We start from the raw sequence: 17321 nt of genomic DNA on the forward strand, positions 1-17321 counted from the left end.
CTCCCCCCACAATCCCATTCCCCAGATATACTCACCCTAACGATTCCGTGTGTATCTTTCAGATCTTTTTCTTGTTTTTTATCAAACTGTTTGTCTTGGAGGTGCTCCCATGGGAATGCACATGGACCTGCCTCCTTCTCTTTACTGTCTGTACCAGGGTCCAGAGTCAGATTGTATCCATAATTGATTTTAATATTCTTCCTATTGATTGGTTTTGTTTTTATGGTATTAGGAACAATGCTGCAATGAGCGTCACTGCATATATATTTTTGGTGCACGTGTATAATTATTTATGAAGTTAGATTGCTAGATGTGGAATTGCAGAGCCAATTTAAAATTTTCTTCGTAGATAGAGCCAAACTGCCTCCACAGAAGCTCCCACCAGCTATGTCTAAGCATTGTGCTTTATGCTTCTATTAATGTCACCTTAGAGTGGGGTAGATTTTTTTCCTTTATGTTTCTTTATGCTCTCGACTCTAGGGAGCTTGTGGTCAATTAAGACTCCCAGATTGTTTTTGCATGTACTAATGTATAATGACAGCATCTGGTTAATAGAACTTGGTACATGTAGCTTCCTGTCCACACTCAAGAATTATCACTGACGAGAGATGGTGAAGAAAGGAGAATGGAGATAATGATTGGCAAGAGGGATGAGGGAAGTTACTAACAGGGAGGGAGTTGGGAGCAGAGAAACCCAGCATCCATGTCCCACCAAGACCCTCATCCTGTCTCCCTGTGCCCCCAACCCAAGTCTGGGACCGCTGTCCCAGGCCCAGCAGCTGCCCCAGGTTCAGTATGACCCCCGTGCCTGGGCTGATGCATATCTCCTGGTTGCACCCAGACCACACCATCGGAGGAGCCAGGCAGGCCCCAGATGCTGAACCCCCAGGCTCCATGTATGGATGGCTTCGAGGAGCCAGGAGAGCGGCAGCGGGCCCTCAGCGCAGTCAGTGTCCTCACCAGCGCCCTGGAAGGTCAGCTACCCCTGGTGTCCTCCAAACGCTCCCACTCCTGCCCTGGGCCCTCTCCCACTTAGTCTGACCTGAGCCAAGCATCCCCCAGCTGCTGGGCTTGCCTCGGACATCCCCACTGTGGGCCCAGACTTTCCAGTCTGTGTCACCTCTGCATCCTCAGGAGCCATGTCTGTGTTTCTTCTGAACATCCCCACAGCTGTCCTGTCCTGTCTTGAGCACTTCCCAGTCTCAGCCTGTCCTCTCCCAAGAATCCCCATGCCTTCCTGGGACCACCGTGGCCCAGGCATGCCGACTCTAGCCTATTCCCAGCCATTCCATGTCCACCACAGGCTAGTCCAGGCATCCCACATCTGTCCCCACCAGTCCCACCTTAGGAACCCCCAGCCATTCCAGTCTGAACTTGGCACACCCCCCCCCGTCTTTTCTGGCCTGTTCCAGGCACCTGCCATCTGTCCTAACATGTCCCAGATGCCACGTCTGTTCTTCTTGTTTTGGGTGTCCTTAGATCCGAATTTGCGTGTCTCAGATGTTGTCTTGTCCTTTTCAGCTTGTCCTCTCTTGGGTGTCCCCATGTCTGTGTGAGATTGTTGTCTCAGGAGAACCCATATCTGTCATAATCTGTCTTGTCCCAGTTGTCCCCACATCCATCCTGACCTCCTTTCCCTGTGGCCCTCTCCTATCCTATTTCCAGAGTAAGGGGCTGGGACATAAGCCACACCGTCCCTTAGTTTTCCTTGTCCCTCTCACTGTGCCCCTGTCATGTAGCAGCCCTGCCATCTCCCCCAGCTAAGTCATACGTCTTTTGTGGAATATCAAATTATATGTGAGTCAGTCCACAAAAAACAAACCAGCTTACTGGCTACCCCCTCCCCCAGAACTGGAAGAGTCTCACCGCAAATGTCCACCATGCTGGATCCGCTTTGCCCAGCGCTACCTCATCTGGGAGTGCTGCCCGCTGTGGATGTCCATCAAGCAGAAAGTGAAGTTTATGGTCATGGACCCATTCGCTGACCTCACCATCACCATGTGCATCGTGCTTAACACGCTCTTCATGGCACTGGAGCACTACAACATGACAACTGAATTTGAGGAGATGCTGCAGGTTGGAAACCTGGTAAGGGCTGCCAGCAGCCGACACTCAAATGGGCATCCTGGTGTGAAGGGCTTTTGGCCAACTGGCACAGCCTTCACGGATAGTGAGGGGGGATTCAGAGCACAAAAGGATCTTCCAACGGTGGAAGTCACCACGGAAAACGTCTTGGAACAAGAAGTGTCAGGATCAGGTTGGAAGGAGCTGAGAGATATAGCTGGGAGTGAGAAGTTGGGGATAAAGAAGCCCAGATGCTAGAAAACAAAAGTGAGTTGAGAGTGAACTTCAAATGTGCAGGGACGTGAGACAGGGCAAATGGAAGAGGAGAGTGTATGCAATAAGAGGCTGTTCTCTCAGGGGAAGGATGGATGGACAGAGAATGGATGGATGGACGGATGGATGGACGGATGGATGGATGGATGGATAGTTGGGTGTAGTTGAGTCAATCAGACAGAGCCTTATTTGAATTCTGACTCAGCTCTTACTAACTATGTGACCTCAAGCAAATTACTTAGTCTCAGTCATTGGCACAATAAGTATTTGTTTAATTTAATAAATGTAAAATTAGTATGACAATATCAAGCTCATAGGAAGCTAATGAGAATTGAATAAGATAATGTGTATAATGTGCTTGGCTCAGAGTTTGATAAACTAGTAAGCACTCAAAATAAATGATAGCTGTGGTCTGTGGTTATTATCACTGTTGCTGTTATTAAAGAGACTGCCCCTGGAAGTCAGAATGTCTGGGTTCTGATTCTGATTTTTTTTTCCCTTGAGATCAAATCAGGTCCCACCTCTTTACTCTAAAGATGGGAAACTGAGGCTCAAGAGGTGACATAATGGTGGCAGAGCTGGGCATGCGACTACTATCTCCAAACTCTGAGAGACAGGGCCCTACTGGCTCTGCTCAGCTAAACACAGACAGCCATTCTCCAGGGGATCCCAGGTCAAGGCTGGCAGAGAGCCCAGTGGCCTCTGAAAGGAGCTTCCGGGATCATCACTGAGGTTGGGTAGAAGCGAAGGCCATTAAGTCCAAGCTTTCTCTTACTGCAAGCCAGCCTTATCTCAGTCCCAACGGCACAGGTGGCCCCCCAGACAGGCAGGTCTCCTACCCTGTGGAGTGTGAGGATTTTCTTCTGTATTACTTCCCGTATCTAGAACTCTAGATAGTTATCACAGGGTCTATTCAGTTTTTTTCAAAACGTGAGTCCATTTTGCTATAATTCTGCTTTATTTCCTTCTATATGCAAACAGAAGGGAAAGCTCTATTATAGTCTGTAGGTGTCTTATGGCACAATTGTGCCTGCTTGTGTTGGGTGGTCTTCAGATGGTGGTTATGTAGGGTTGCAGTTGAATGTGGTTTTGTTGGAATGTGACCATTGGGTTGCACTGAGCCGCAAATTGAAGTGATAAAGAGCACTGGTGGCTTCCCTGGATCATTGAGTTGTGATTGAAGTTGTGTTGAACTTGGGGTTCTGTTGTTAGTAAGAGGTCATGTCATTGGAGTATGGCTCTATTTTGTTTCATTTGGATAGCTTTATTGCTACTATGTAAGGTTTTGATTGTCTTGAAGTTAATATATTCTCAATGGTTTAAATGTTACATGTAAAGAAACAAAACCACAATAAGCATGGGAAAATAATCTCAGTATGGGAAAACCTTTCTAAGCATGTCATTAAAGACCAGTTCCATAAAAGAGAAGATCAATAGATTTGACTTTTAGCCCATCATCTAAAGAGCAAATGCAACTTCTGTTCCTAACATTGTGGACCAAAAAACCTGAGAGGTCCCCTAGTAGGAAACAACTAAAAATACAGCAAATATTCTTTGAAATGCATATCAAAGCTCATGAGAAAGTAGCAAAAATCCCTTAGTGCCAGAAACAAAGAGTGACTTAAAAACCATAGCAGTAAACACGTGAAATGGTTCTGTAGTTGCTCTGGTGGGGGTTGGGAGCAGGTGATATTGCTGATTTGGGTAATCTGGGGACTTGGATTTTAGTGAACATGTAGAGACAAGACAGGTCTTTAGACAGTGTGAGTAGGGGTCAGAACTGAGTAGCCCCAAGAGAATATAACCCTACTTTCAGTAGAATGGTGAACCAGAAAAAAACTGGCAATGAAACTGGGCAATAATAAAGAAAGGAATCTTGTCAGTCTCAGCTAGGGCTGAAGAGGAGGAAAAAAGTAACCTCTGGAAGCTTATGACTATGAATTTGGCCTTATATAAAGTTATATATATGGAGTTCAAAGTTGTAGCTGAGCGTTTCTGGAAAGTATGCCTAAAAATTTAACAGATAAAGTGATCCTATGATATTTTTGGGGCCCCTGCAAGAAGCAAGCACAAAACTTTTCTGGAAGGACACACTCTTAACCCAGGCCAACTGTATTCTCCAAATTACAAAACACACAAGAAAATAGTCCACTATGAGGAAGAGTCAGCAGACAGACACAGACACAAACAGACACACACACACACACACACACACACAGATTCTTATCCTTTTCAGAATGTCACATAATATAACAGATGATAAAATAAGAAGGTTCATAATAACTAAAGACATAAAAGAAGGAATTAAACATTAAAGAGATAAGACAGCTTTGGAAAAGAACCAAATCAAATTTCTGGAAATGGAAAATGTAGCCACTAGGATTAAAATCTCAATGTATAAATCGAATAGCACATTCATATAGCTTAGGGAGAGAATTAAATTAATATAATTTTAGATCTAAGGAAGTTGCCCAGAATGTAGAGAGATGAAGAGACAGAAAATATGAAATCAAAGTTCAGAGACCTTGGGTCAGAATGAGAAGGTCAAGCACACAACTGATAGGAGTTCCAAAGGAAAAGATAGGAGAATGGGGGCAAAAGAATGTTCAAGAAAAGAATAGGTGAGAGTTGATCAAAGAAATGAACCCTTAGATTCAGGAATTACATTTCATCCTGCACAAGATAAATCAAATATCTAGACATGATGAACGTCAAAAGCAAAGACATGATCATACAGCAACCAAAACGAGAAAGATTGCCTACTAAGGAACAACAGTTAGATAGATGGCAAACTCCACGATAGCTTCAACAAAATCTGGAAGACAGTGGAATGCTCATTCCAAAGTTCTGGGAGTAAACAGTGGACACCCTAGAATTCTATGTCCATTGTCCTGACATTTACAAAAGATACTAAATATTGGGAATCTACCACACACAAATCGTCTCTGAAACAGTAACAAAAATTTGTACTTCAGAAAGAAGTAAAATGATTGCAGAATCAGGATTTGAGAAGAACCGGAAAGGAATCGTAAGAACGTGGGTAAAGCTAAGCAAGCATTGACTGTAAACACAATAATACTGAGAATGGCTGATTGGAGGGTATAAAAAGTAGGAACTAAAACATCCCCCCACTTCCTGGGAAGCCACCATCAGCACTGCTCAGTGGCCCTCTGGCCCGGAGTCAGGGAAAGCGGGTCCCCACTCTCCCAGTCTCTGCCTGCCAGATCCCAGTGAGCCCATAAAACATGCAGAGTTGTTTGAAGGCAGCCCCTGCCTGGACCTGGCACTCGGCTCCCCTCATCAGTCACAATAAATGCTGCCCATGATAACAACAATGGCCCTCTGGTAGGGAGCATCTGCTTTGCAGCCATTGGCTCGAACTCTTAGTAACTTCCTATGGAGCCATCCTTATCTCCATTTTACATAGGAGGACACTTGAGGCTCTGGGAGATGAGGAAACTGGCCCAAGATCACAGAGTGACAGACCCAGCTTTGGAACCTGAGTCTGGCTGCCATTCTCTACATGTCTTAAACCATCCAGCTTCGATTACATGAACTTAGAAAGCCTGGGCTAATCCTTTGGAAGGAGGAGTCTGGCACCAGATTGATGCACTTGTAAAGCAGTGTTTCACAAGCTTAGCTGCATATTAGGATCACCTAGGAAGCTCGAAACAACAACGACGACAACAAGGACAACAGCAACAACAACAATTCCTGGGCTGCACTCCAGTCCAATTTAACTAGAATCTCTGGAAGTGGGACCCAAGCATCTGAATTTTTAAAGCTCCCTAGGTGATTCCAAAGTGCACCACATTTGAGAACGAGTGCTCAGAAATAGCACTTCTCAAACTGCTAATCAGCTGGGAATCTAGTCAAAATGCAGGTTCTGCTCAAGCAGGTCAGGGGTCTTCAAGATTCTGCATCTCTAAAGAGCTTCCAGGTGATGCTGTTGCTTCTTCCCCAAGAGCTTCTGCCGTCTTCTTCTGACTCCCATTGCCAACTAACATCTGCTCTCTCACTGCCAAAAGAGACTTGCGCTTGGGCAAATTGAGGCGGATCTCTCCTGACCTCCCTTCCCAGAAATGAGTGTTAGCACTCATGGGTCTGGTGAACAGGTCTTCAGAACACACCCACCCTGGCACACTTGGACAGGTGATGGGGGAGACTGGAGGGCCAGCAGGGGTGAGAGAAAGGGGCTTTCCAGGCCCAGCCCTTAGGGGTTCTCAGGGAGACCCAGTGCAGGGAGTGCGGCTGGCCGGACACTGGACACTGCAGGAGCTGAAGATCGAAGGCCCAACTATTTGTATGTTTATTCAACAAATATTGGTGGATTGCCTACTGGTTGGGCACTATTCCTGTACCAGTAAGACAGAAAAGGTCCCTCCTGTGGAGCTTACAGTCTAGCCAAATCCGTAGCTGCATATACAGTCTGTCACATGGTGGTTAAGTGAAGGAAAGAAAAATAAAGCAGAGAAGAGGGAGGAGGAGTTTGGTGGGTGGGGGTCATGATTTTAAGCATCAGGAAGCCTCATCCGGGGGCGCCTGGGTGGCACAGCGGTTAAGCGTCTGCCTTCGGCTCAGGGCGTGATCCCAGCATTGTGGGATCGAGCCCCACATCAGGCTCCTCCACTATGAGCCTGCTTCTTCCTCTCCCACTCCGCCTGCTTGTGTTCCCTCTCTCGCTGGCTGTCTCTATCTCTGTCGAATAAATAAATAAAATCTTTAAAAAAAAAAAAAAAAAAAAAAAGGAAGCCTCATCCGTTAGGTGGCTTTTAAGCCCAAACCTGAAGGGAGTGAGCCCTGTGGGTAGGGGAGGGGAGATGGCCCAGGGAAAGGGAGCAGCAGGTACAAAGGCCCTGAGGAAGGAAGAGCAGGAGACAAACAGGCTGGAAGAGCAGTAGGGGATGGAGTCAGAGGGGATGGGAAAGTTATGTGTACAGGCTTGGGTGCTGAGGAGAGGGGCAGGGGGATCCCAGGATGCCTCTCCACACAGGAGGGGAGCCCAGGCATTGGCGCTGAGGCTGAGAGATGTCGGGGACCCTCTCTTCCCTAAGACCCCAGCTAGTGGGAGAACAGTTCTCTCTGGGCACAAGCCCTGAAGGGAGCCCTGAAGTCATGAGGGCTGGCTGGATGTGGTTCCCTGTGTGGCAGGGCAGAGGCAACCCCCCGCCCCACCCCCCACCATCCTGGTGCCCCGCCCCCTGGGCCAGTAGCAATCCCTGCCCCCCAGCCCACCGCCACAGGACTTTATCTGAGCAGAGGGGCAAAGGGCTGGTGCAGGGACCCCTCCTTCCCTCCTTTCAGCACAGATCCCCCACAGGGGGTGCCGAGGCCTGGGTGATGCCCCCTGTTTGCCGACCCCAGCAAGCTCCTTGGCCTCTCTGTCTCTGACCTCTCCTCCCTCGTAGCCCTGGTACTGTCCCCAGGGATGGTCTGGCCCTCTGACCTCAGCCCTCACCCACAGAAGACACCAGTGACTCCTCACCACCCTCACAATAACCCCCTCAGCTCCAAGAAGGCCTCGTACGCAGGCCCACCTTCCTGCCGGCCACGCCCTCCCAGGACATCCCCTCCTCCAGGAACTGTGCGCCCCTCGAGGCTTTTAGCACACTGCGGAGCCGTTGGAAATGGTCACAGCTACGTGGCCCACCACACGATGGGCTCCTTGACCACGGCATTCTGCTGGCCCAGGCTGGGGGGCTCCAGGCTGTGTCAACAAATGGTGGGAAACCCAGCCTCTGCCTACCTCAGGAATGCTTCCAGGAGGCAGAGCGGGGTAGCTCTAAATCTTGAAGGAAGACAGAGTTCATTTCCTGGTTCTCAAACGCACTAGCTACATGATCCCAGGCAAATTACTTAACCTCTCAGTGCCTCAGTTTCTTTCCCTGTAAAATGGGGACGATGATGCTTTCCTCATTGGGTTGCTGGACGGATTAAAAGGAACAACATATGCAGGGCATTCAAGCCCAGGACTGGCACGTGGTCATGCCCTCTAGAAGTTGGGTGGCTGTTATTACAGAGGCAGGAGTTTCAGCGTGTGGACAAGATGGAGCAGGAACAGCATGCACAGATGCCCTGAGGCACGAGAACCATGAGTGTTTGCAGAAATGCATGTTCTTGGCACATGTGGAGGGAGAGTGCTTCCTGTGGGGACATGGGCTGGAAGGTGTCAGGCTGGGTTGTGTCACCCCCACCTCCACCCCCCTCCCCGCCCCCAGGTGCTTCCTAGAGCTATAAGTCTCTGCGGAGCCTGAGATAGTTCTGGCTGTTTCTGAGGGCCAGGCTGGCAGGTCATGGGTGCTAAGCCAAAGAAGGCGCTGGGGCATCAGGCCGTGCGAATCCCCAAGGGCCTGGGCCGTGGCTGAGCAAGCACCCACTGAGAGCCAGGGTGCAGTCAGAGCTGGCAGCCCAGGAGGGGGACCATGCGGGAGCAAGAGTCAGAAAGCAGGCCACCCCTTCCGGCCCGAAGCCCTTTCCAGCCCAAACACTGGGAACCCCGGTCTCTCTGTTCCTCCCCAGGTCTTCACGGGGATCTTCACTGCAGAGATGACCTTCAAGATCATCGCTCTGGACCCCTACTACTACTTCCAGCAAGGCTGGAACATCTTCGACAGCATCATTGTCATCCTGAGCCTCATGGAGCTGGGCCTGTCCCGCATGGGCAACCTATCAGTGCTGCGCTCCTTCCGCCTGGTACCTGGCTGGGCCCGCTGCAGGGAGACGGGGTGGGGGCCTGGGGCACTGAGGCAGCCCCCTCTGAGGTCACCACTCAGTCACCTCTACTCTGATCCATCATGCCTTTGCCCAACAGCTATTTTCTGGGTACCCCAGTGCTGGTGATGTGGGGGGTACAGAGGGGGGCAAGATGGGAGACATCCCTCTGGGGAAGCTATTAGGATGGCCATCCTGATGACTTGCAAAGCTCTTTATGTCTCACCATGCCCCCTTTAGCCCTCATAGTATCACAGGAGAGGAGCTAGTATTACCACATACCCATTTCACAGATGAGAAGACTAAAGCCCAAGTAAAATGAATTTCCCAAAAGCCACATGGCAAATAACAGGTGGAGCCAGGCCTGCTGACAGCTCTCCTGGGGTTCTGCCTGCTGGTTTCAGAGTCAGCATTTTGGAAACTCTAACGTACACACAAATCATCTGGGGATCTTGTTAAACCATAGTGCCTAATTTAGTAGGTCTCGGGTGAGGCCGAAGCTGCTGGTCTGTGGACCACTCTTTGAGTGCAGAATGTCTGAGCGGTCCACACATGGAGCTGGAAGTAGATCAAGGAAGGCTTCCTGAAGGAAGTCTGGGCAATGTTGGTGGGTTCACTGGGGGCTTGAAAGGGACGGTGGTAGGGGCAGTAGAGAAAGTCCAAGCTATAGGTTCTAATCCTGACTCCACTGCCATGAGCTCATGGACTCAGATAAGTTACTCCACCTTTAAGAGTTGGCTTCTTCATCTGTCAAAGTAGGTAATAATAGTGCCGGCCTCGTGTGGTTATTTGGAGCTCTGAATGAGGTGAGCCATCCTGAGCACAGGCCTGGCACAGCAGGTATTCAACAAAAGCTAAGCATCTGCCCCCCCCCCCTTCTCCATGATAACTGAGAGGAGAGAAGGTTGGAGGCAATTAGGCAAATCAGAGATGGTTTGACCTGATGGAGATGAGCCTGCAAGAGGAAGGACATTTCATGGTGGAGAAATCCCCAGAAAAACTGGGAAGTTCCTGGAAGTGAGCCTGAGGCAGGGAGGAAGCTGGTGTGGGGATGAAGGGCAAGGCGGAGTTGGGGAGATGAAACTGGAGATGCTGGCCTGACTCCCAGAGCCAAGCCCAGTGATGCTCCCCTCAGGCTGTAGAGAGAAAGAGCAGTGTGTGCTCTTGGAGAAACAGGTGTCCATGGGCCTCCTAGGTTTTCAGGTGGGAGCTAGTGGGGGTGAGGGTCTCCATGGGTGGTAGGAACTAGAGGCCCTCACAAGGACACCTCCTTCCCCAGCTGCGGGTCTTCAAGCTGGCCAAATCGTGGCCCACCCTGAACACCCTCATCAAGATCATCGGAAACTCAGTGGGGGCACTGGGGAACCTGACGCTGGTGCTGGCCATCATTGTGTTCATCTTCGCCGTGGTGGGCATGCAGCTCTTCGGCAAGAACTACTCAGAGCAGAGGTACCGCATCAGTGACTCAGGCCTGCTGCCCCGCTGGCACATGATGGACTTCTTCCATGCCTTCCTCATCATCTTCCGCATCCTCTGTGGGGAGTGGATCGAGACCATGTGGGACTGCATGGAGGTGTCTGGGCAATCACTGTGCCTGCTTGTCTTCTTGCTTGTTATGGTCATTGGCAACCTTGTGGTAAGTTGGCCAGTGGCTCCACATACACAACACACACATACATTCACCCATCCAGTCATCCCTCTATCCATTCACTTAACTTCTTTCCATCCATTCCACCATTCACTCAGCCATCTATCAAACTACCCATCTATCCATCAATCTCTCATCACGCATCCATTTACCCATCCATCCACCAATTCATTACTGATCCTTCCATCTATCTACTCATCCATTCATTCGTCCACCCACCTATGCACCCATTTACTCATCCATCTGCGCACTTACCACCATTCCATCTCTTCACTTACCCACTTACTCTTCCATCTCTCTAATCATCCATACATCTCCCTATCCAGCCACTGATCTGCTTATCAGTCACCCACCCATCAACTCACCCATCCATCTGTCCACCTCTCCATCAATCTGTCTACTCAGTTACCAGTCCTCCTGTCTATTCACTCACTCGCTAACCCAGTCATCCATCCATCAACCCCCACTTACTCATTTTCATACCCATCCACCCATTCATTCACCTGTCCATTTACCTGTCCATCAACCACCCAATCGCCAACTCCTCTTCATTCATAAGCACACACACACACACTCTACCTATTCATCCATCCATCACCCATCCATCTTTCCACCCATCCATCTATCCACTCATCCATCACCCATATTTTTACTCTCTTATCTATCTCTCCACTCACTAATCCATCCCCACATCCATCTGTCAACCCACAATCCATTCACTCATTCACCAGGCCTCTCCATCTACCCATTTATCTATCCAGCTTTCTACTTACTCACTCACTGACCCATCCATCCATTCCCATCACTCCTCATTTGCTCGTTCATTCAATCACCCACCTAGGTACTGTTTATTCATTATATACTCATTTTATATCCATTAACTTATTTATTTACTCATCTACCAACTACTTTATTAGTCATTTACTGTCAATGATTTATCACATGGTTTTTCAATTCAGCTTGACAAACATTTACTGTGCCCCTATTGCATGCAAAATATTGTGGCAGGTGCTGCTGGGCATACAGAGGTGGAAGTGACCCTGACATTGCTCACCAGCTGGAGAGTGGGGAGGTGGAAAGTTCAAACAGGACTTAAATAACTCTCAAGCTGGTCAGAATGATCAGAGGCCTTAAGGAGGAGCCCTTGGGTGTTGATCCCCTCCAGCAGGGGAAATCAAGGAAGGCTTCCTAGAGGAGGGTTTGGAGCAGACCTGATTAGTGCTGCTAGAGTGGGAAGGGACAAAGGGAGCAAAGCACAGGTGCAGCAGGTGGTGGTCCAGGTAAGGCAGGGCCCATGGGAGCTTGTATGTCACCCTGGATAGCTATGGTGAGAGTCCCTGCTACCCTGTCATGAGGGACCCAGCCCTTGCTCCCATGGCCACCTGCGTGTCCTAGAACAGGTGCATCTTGCCTCATATCTTTACAATGTGGGGAATTCTGCAGTTGAAAGAGATCAAAAATCCCAGTGCCAGAGAAGGAGCTTTGGGAAGAGGCCAGGTGGAAGCAAGTGAGTGGTTCCAGAAGAAGTCAGTGTCCCCTGTGGACAGGGAGCTACCTGCCTGGGCACACAAGTGGTCCGCACATGCTCAGACAGCACACCTGCATGATCTGCCTCTAAGCTGGTGTGTAGCATAGACTTGCATCAGCTCATAGAGGGCCTGTGGGTCGCTCAAGTACTGTGGGCTGCAGGTTCCAGGCAGAGCCTTCCCCAAACCTCCCTGCTTCTCCTCCAATGTGCCCTAACCATACAAGGGTAGGCCCAGGCCAAGTTGGGGTCAGGCTCCCTCCAGCCCCACTGGTGGGGCCCGGAGAGGTGGCAGGGCATCGGTGTACAGTGCCAATTGAACCCAGCTCTTGGGCTGCACCTCCCTCCATTCCTCCAGCTGGCCGCCTCTCAGGATGGAGCCTCATTCAGCCCTGGCCCAGCTCCAGGGGCCACCAGACTATGTATTCCCAGGAGGATGTGAGTACGCCAGGCTCTCAGCCCAGGGCCAGGCCCACTGCCCTCATGTGCACAGCCCTGCGATTTTCTAGCGGATCTGCCTGGGGATGAGAAGATTAGAGGCTGCTGGAGGAGGGAAGCTAACGCAGCCCACGCAGCCCCCTCCCTGGTCGCCTCAGGAATTGGGCCGCTGCCGTGCGTGGGTGGGAGCAAGATTGCCATTGAAATGGGAAGTCATGATCAGGCATGGGCTGGGGAGCAGCAGCGTGATTGACGGGGGAAGCACTGGAAGAAGCCAAACCTCCGAAGCAGGCAACAAGGGGGGGTGCTGGCGTTCTTGTGGGGGTAGACAGGGCTGCCCAGGCACCCCCCCGCCCTACTCCCCAGCCTGGGTCCCAAATACCTGGAGGTGAGGCCTGGGTGAGGGCAGAGGATCCAGGGTGGGCAACTGGGAGCAGAGGCAGGCCAGGCACAGGCCAGTATGGCAGAGGCCAGGGGCCGGATCGGAGGTCAGTGTAGACAGCAGCCCTGAATCACACCTTGTGCCCCACCCCCTGGGGATGACATTAAAAAGGCTGCCGGGTGTCAAAAGTGACCATCTCCCCACATGGAATGTCAGATGCTGCTTCTTCACCTTACCATTCTGTCCTCCTGAATGTGTATTGCTTTTTAAACCAAAGGCATGTTTCTGACTCCTGGCGCTCCAGCCTTACCACTGCTTTCTCAGAATTCTTGTCCCTAGCTCTCTGACAGGCATGAGGCCCATCTTAGGGGCTTGTGAGAAGCCAGAGAGGAGCCCAGAGTGGGTCTCCAGGGAGAACCGCACACCCACCTTCACACACATCTCTGCCGTCGGGGTCCGCATTCGAGGGAGCTCCCTTCTGGGGCTGGCTGGCAGGAGGGGGCACCAGGCCCAAGGTGGGGAAGCAGTGTCTCGGGCCTGTCAGCCTGGTGATGCTCCGGAGCCGCTCTGACCCATGTGTGGGAACAAGCCCACCGTCATTTTCATTCACCCTCCACGAGGCTGGGCAGTGGACCCAAGGCCACGCTCTGGTCACTCAGCCAGAGGTCTCTTTCCTAACAAAAGCTAAAGCTTTCCACTTGCAGGATGGTTTAACAACGAGCAGTAGTCCAGAACCATGCAGAAAGAGATGGATTTTGCACACCTCCCTTAAGGACTCTGAAGTCCCTAGCCCCTGCTAAATAAGTGAAATACTGTCCTTCAGCACCCTGCAACGTCACCCCTCCCCCAACTCCATGCCCTGTTCCCTCCACCCCAGCTGCAGTTGTCTGGTCCATTACCCAGCGCCCATCCAAGCACCCCTCACTGCCTAGACAGCCACCTCTCTGTGCCTTGACGCTGTGGTTAGTCCCAGATGCCCGAGGACTGCCTGTGCTGCTCTTTTCCTGCCCTTGCCCCTTCTCTACTCCATCCCCCACGTCCATCACCTGGAAAGCAGAGTCAGACACAGGTGGAGGTGCCCCACAGCAGGATTCCTAGATTTTCAAGTGCTCAGATTCAACCCAGACTGTATCTGAGCCCTTGAGAAGAGGGACAAAAATTATCTTTCATTTTATAGCCAAATTCACTATATTCGAGAGAACTGGGAGATTAGGATGAGGGCCCAGGGTTTGAGTCCAGAACTATTGGCCATCAGCAATCCTTAAAGTCCCCGGGCCTCAGTTTCCCCAAAATGGACCCAAGGCTAGCTGCCCCTAGTATGGTGCCTGCCTTGAGGGGCCCGATCCATTGCCTCCACAGGTCCTGAACCTCTTCCTGGCTCTGCTGCTCAGCTCCTTCAGTGCAGACAACCTCACAGCCCCCGACGACGATGGGGAGATGAACAACCTCCAGCTGGCCCTGGCACGCATCCAACGCGGCCTGCGCTTCCTCAAGCGGACCACCTGGGACTTCTGCTGTGGGCTCCTGCAGCGGCGGCCCCAGAAGCCGGCAGCCCTCGCCACCCATGGCCAGCTGCCCAGCTGCATTGCCACCTCCAGCTCCCCACCGCCTCCGGAGTCAGAGAAGGCACCTCCGGCCCGCAAGGAGACACGGTTTGAGGAAGACAAGCGGCCAGGCCAGGGCACCCCCGGGGATACAGAACCTGTGTGTGTGCCCATTGCAGTGGCTGAGTCAGACACGGATGACCAAGAGGAGGATGAGGAGAACAGCCTGGGCACAGAGGAAGAGTCCAGTAAGCAGGTGAGCGCTCCCACCCGCCACGTGTCGGCAGCACCTACTTGTACAGGGCTCGGGGCTGTGCTCGCCAGGGCTCCCAGCCTCGCTCAGAGCAGCTGCCCCTGCCAGACTGCCCCAGCAGCAGTAGGGTGGATGTAGATGACAGGCCACCCCCAAGAGGCAGCCTCACAGAGGGGTGCTGAGGCCAGCTGTCAGCCCTCTTTTCCCAACCCAGCCCAGAAGAGACCTTGGAATGGGCTATGGTCCATCATTCTTCTGATGCTAGCCATGAACAGCTAATTGTACAGACAGGGGAACTGAGGCATGGCAGGAGAGAGCCTTGCTAGGAGTGCCTCACACGCCTATGACAGAGCCAGCACTCCCATCCCCCCCCCCCCCCCGACTCGTAAGGTGGAATGTCTTGGTGAGGGAGGAGTGTAGTCTCCTGACATCCTGACTGCCCTTTCCCCTCCTCCCTAGCCCAGGGCTCACTCTGAGATTTAAAAATAAGCATCCCTAAGATGGCAAGTGTCAGAGACGGCACTATCTTATCTCCCAACCTGTTATTTTTAACACTTAGTACCAGAGTCTGGACAAAAGAGACAGTGCTCCCCACCCCCTCCGCCTTCCTGTGGCCTGAGCCAGGCACAATGGCTTCTCCTTAAGTCTTTAGGTCAAACAGTAAGTGGTTCTCTGTCTGGTTGGGCTCCTCCTGGCTACTTGCTTTGGGCCTGGACTGGGGAGGTCTGCTGTGAGGAGCCACTGCTCCCCATGTGGGGATTGAAGCTGAGGATCCAGGCTGGCTTCCACATCTTTCTGCCTCCCTGTAGTCCCTGAGGCCGGCTTCCACCCCTTCGGTCAGGCTGTAGGACAGGGACAGAATAAGTCGGGGGAGGGCAGCGTTGGCGTTGCCAGAACCACGGCTCCCAGTTATCTCCAGGATGCTTCTTTTCCTTCTCCTCTCCTTCTCTTGAACCTGTTGACTCTGGCTCCCTGGAGCTGGGGGGGGGGGGGGGCGGACATACATGCGGGGTGCCGTGGGAACTCATGGGGGAAGTCCATAAGTCCCTCCTAAGTGGAATTGCCAGCATTTGGATTTGGAACGGGGTGTTGCAGCCCAGCCGCTCGCTTCCAGGGAGTGGGAGGAGGGGGAGATTTAAGCTAGGCTGACCAGGAGCCCTTTGCCTGGATCTATCAGGGGGCTCCCAGCGGCCCACTCCAGGCCCTCGAGGGAGAGATCTTCGGTGACATGAGGCCCCATGAAGAGGGCAGGAAGCAGTGCTCCAGTTGCATAGGTGGGGCCCTGGAAACACTCCGGCTGAGGAGCTTACGGGCTGGGGGGTCTCTTCAGCAGGAATCCCAGCCTGTTTCCGGCAGCCCAGAGGCCCTCCCAGAGCCCAGGGCCTGGAGCCAGGTGTCAGAGACTGCCTCCTCCGAGGCCAGTGTGGCTCAGGCAGACTGGCGGCAGCGGCGGAAAGTGGAGCCCCCAGCCCCAGGGTGCAGTGAGGTAACACACACCTTTGTCCCCAAAGCCAGTGGGGCGCTGCCACTTGGACTGAAGCCAGGCCATGAGAGGTCCTGGCACACGCCTGCATTTGCTGGTGGCAGCCATAGCCACGGTCACAGGCAGTGTGGGAGACTCATCAGCAGAGGGGAGCATGGGCGGCCCTGTCCTGACAGGGGAGGGGTGTCATGGGGCCCAGAGCTTCTGGGAAATTCTGGAAGCAGCCAGCGCAGGCCCCTGATGCAGGACTAACCCTACCCCTCTGTGTGTTCACTCCTCACTCAGTTCCCGTGCTTTGGTCCTCTTCGGCAAATGTTTGTCCTGTGAATTACCCCATCCTGGGGGACTTTGGGGGGGCCCTGAGAACAAGTTCTTGATGCGTTGGCCACCAGCTGCTTCTCTCCCGGACTAAGGCAGAGGCTGAAAACGGGAGGCCTACTGGAGAGTTTTGTTCTGGCCACAGAAGGGTTTTAATTTGAATTCACTACCAGCATTTAAAACCTGGTAGCTTTTATGTAAAAAACAAAACAAAACAAAAAAATCTGCATTTCTGAAATGCAGAAAAAAGTGGGTAAAAATGAAAAAAAAAAATTGGAAGCAGAACCACCCCGCCGGAGACGAGTGATGACCGCCTCCTTGACACTGGCTGGAGCTCTCTGGGTTGCCTCAGACCCCACTTGCCTAACTTCACTCCACTACCTGCAAGCATTCCACCCCCGACAGCATTTGAGTCCACAGCCCCTGAGCTAAAGGACTGCGGCGCTGCTGACTGCACCCCCCCACCCCGCACACCCACCTCCGCTCACGCCAGCATGGTGGAAGGTAGAGGGCAGGTGTTCCGAGACAGTGCCACCTGACCCTGGCCCTCGGTCCAGCAGTTGTGACTTGCTCCAACGGAACATTGTACCTTTTGCCTTGTCCCTTTTTCATGGGATGGGCTCATGGGAGGCTTTTCGATCATGGTCAGCTTTGGAGCACAGGCACCTGCTGGAATCTTCAT

The 17321-nt window shown here is 51.9% G+C and overlaps 1 protein-coding gene across 1 annotated transcript in view; it reads left to right on the top strand.

Annotated features, from left to right (window-relative positions):
* SCN5A (sodium voltage-gated channel alpha subunit 5) overlaps positions 1-17321 on the top strand; it is a 93040-nt gene that overhangs the window by 48143 nt on the left and 27576 nt on the right. The window contains exons 13-18 of the mRNA XM_040636947.1: positions 842-974; positions 1850-2088; positions 8857-9030; positions 10328-10684; positions 14401-14841; positions 16169-16261. Coding sequence (XP_040492881.1) covers positions 842-974; positions 1850-2088; positions 8857-9030; positions 10328-10684; positions 14401-14841; positions 16169-16261 — 1437 coding nt within the window. The remainder of the gene's footprint in view (positions 1-841; positions 975-1849; positions 2089-8856; positions 9031-10327; positions 10685-14400; positions 14842-16168; positions 16262-17321) is intronic.

This window comes from Ursus maritimus, unplaced genomic scaffold, assembly GCF_017311325.1.
Source record: "Ursus maritimus isolate PB19 unplaced genomic scaffold, ASM1731132v1 scaffold_20, whole genome shotgun sequence".
NCBI lineage: Eukaryota > Metazoa > Chordata > Mammalia > Carnivora > Ursidae > Ursus > Ursus maritimus.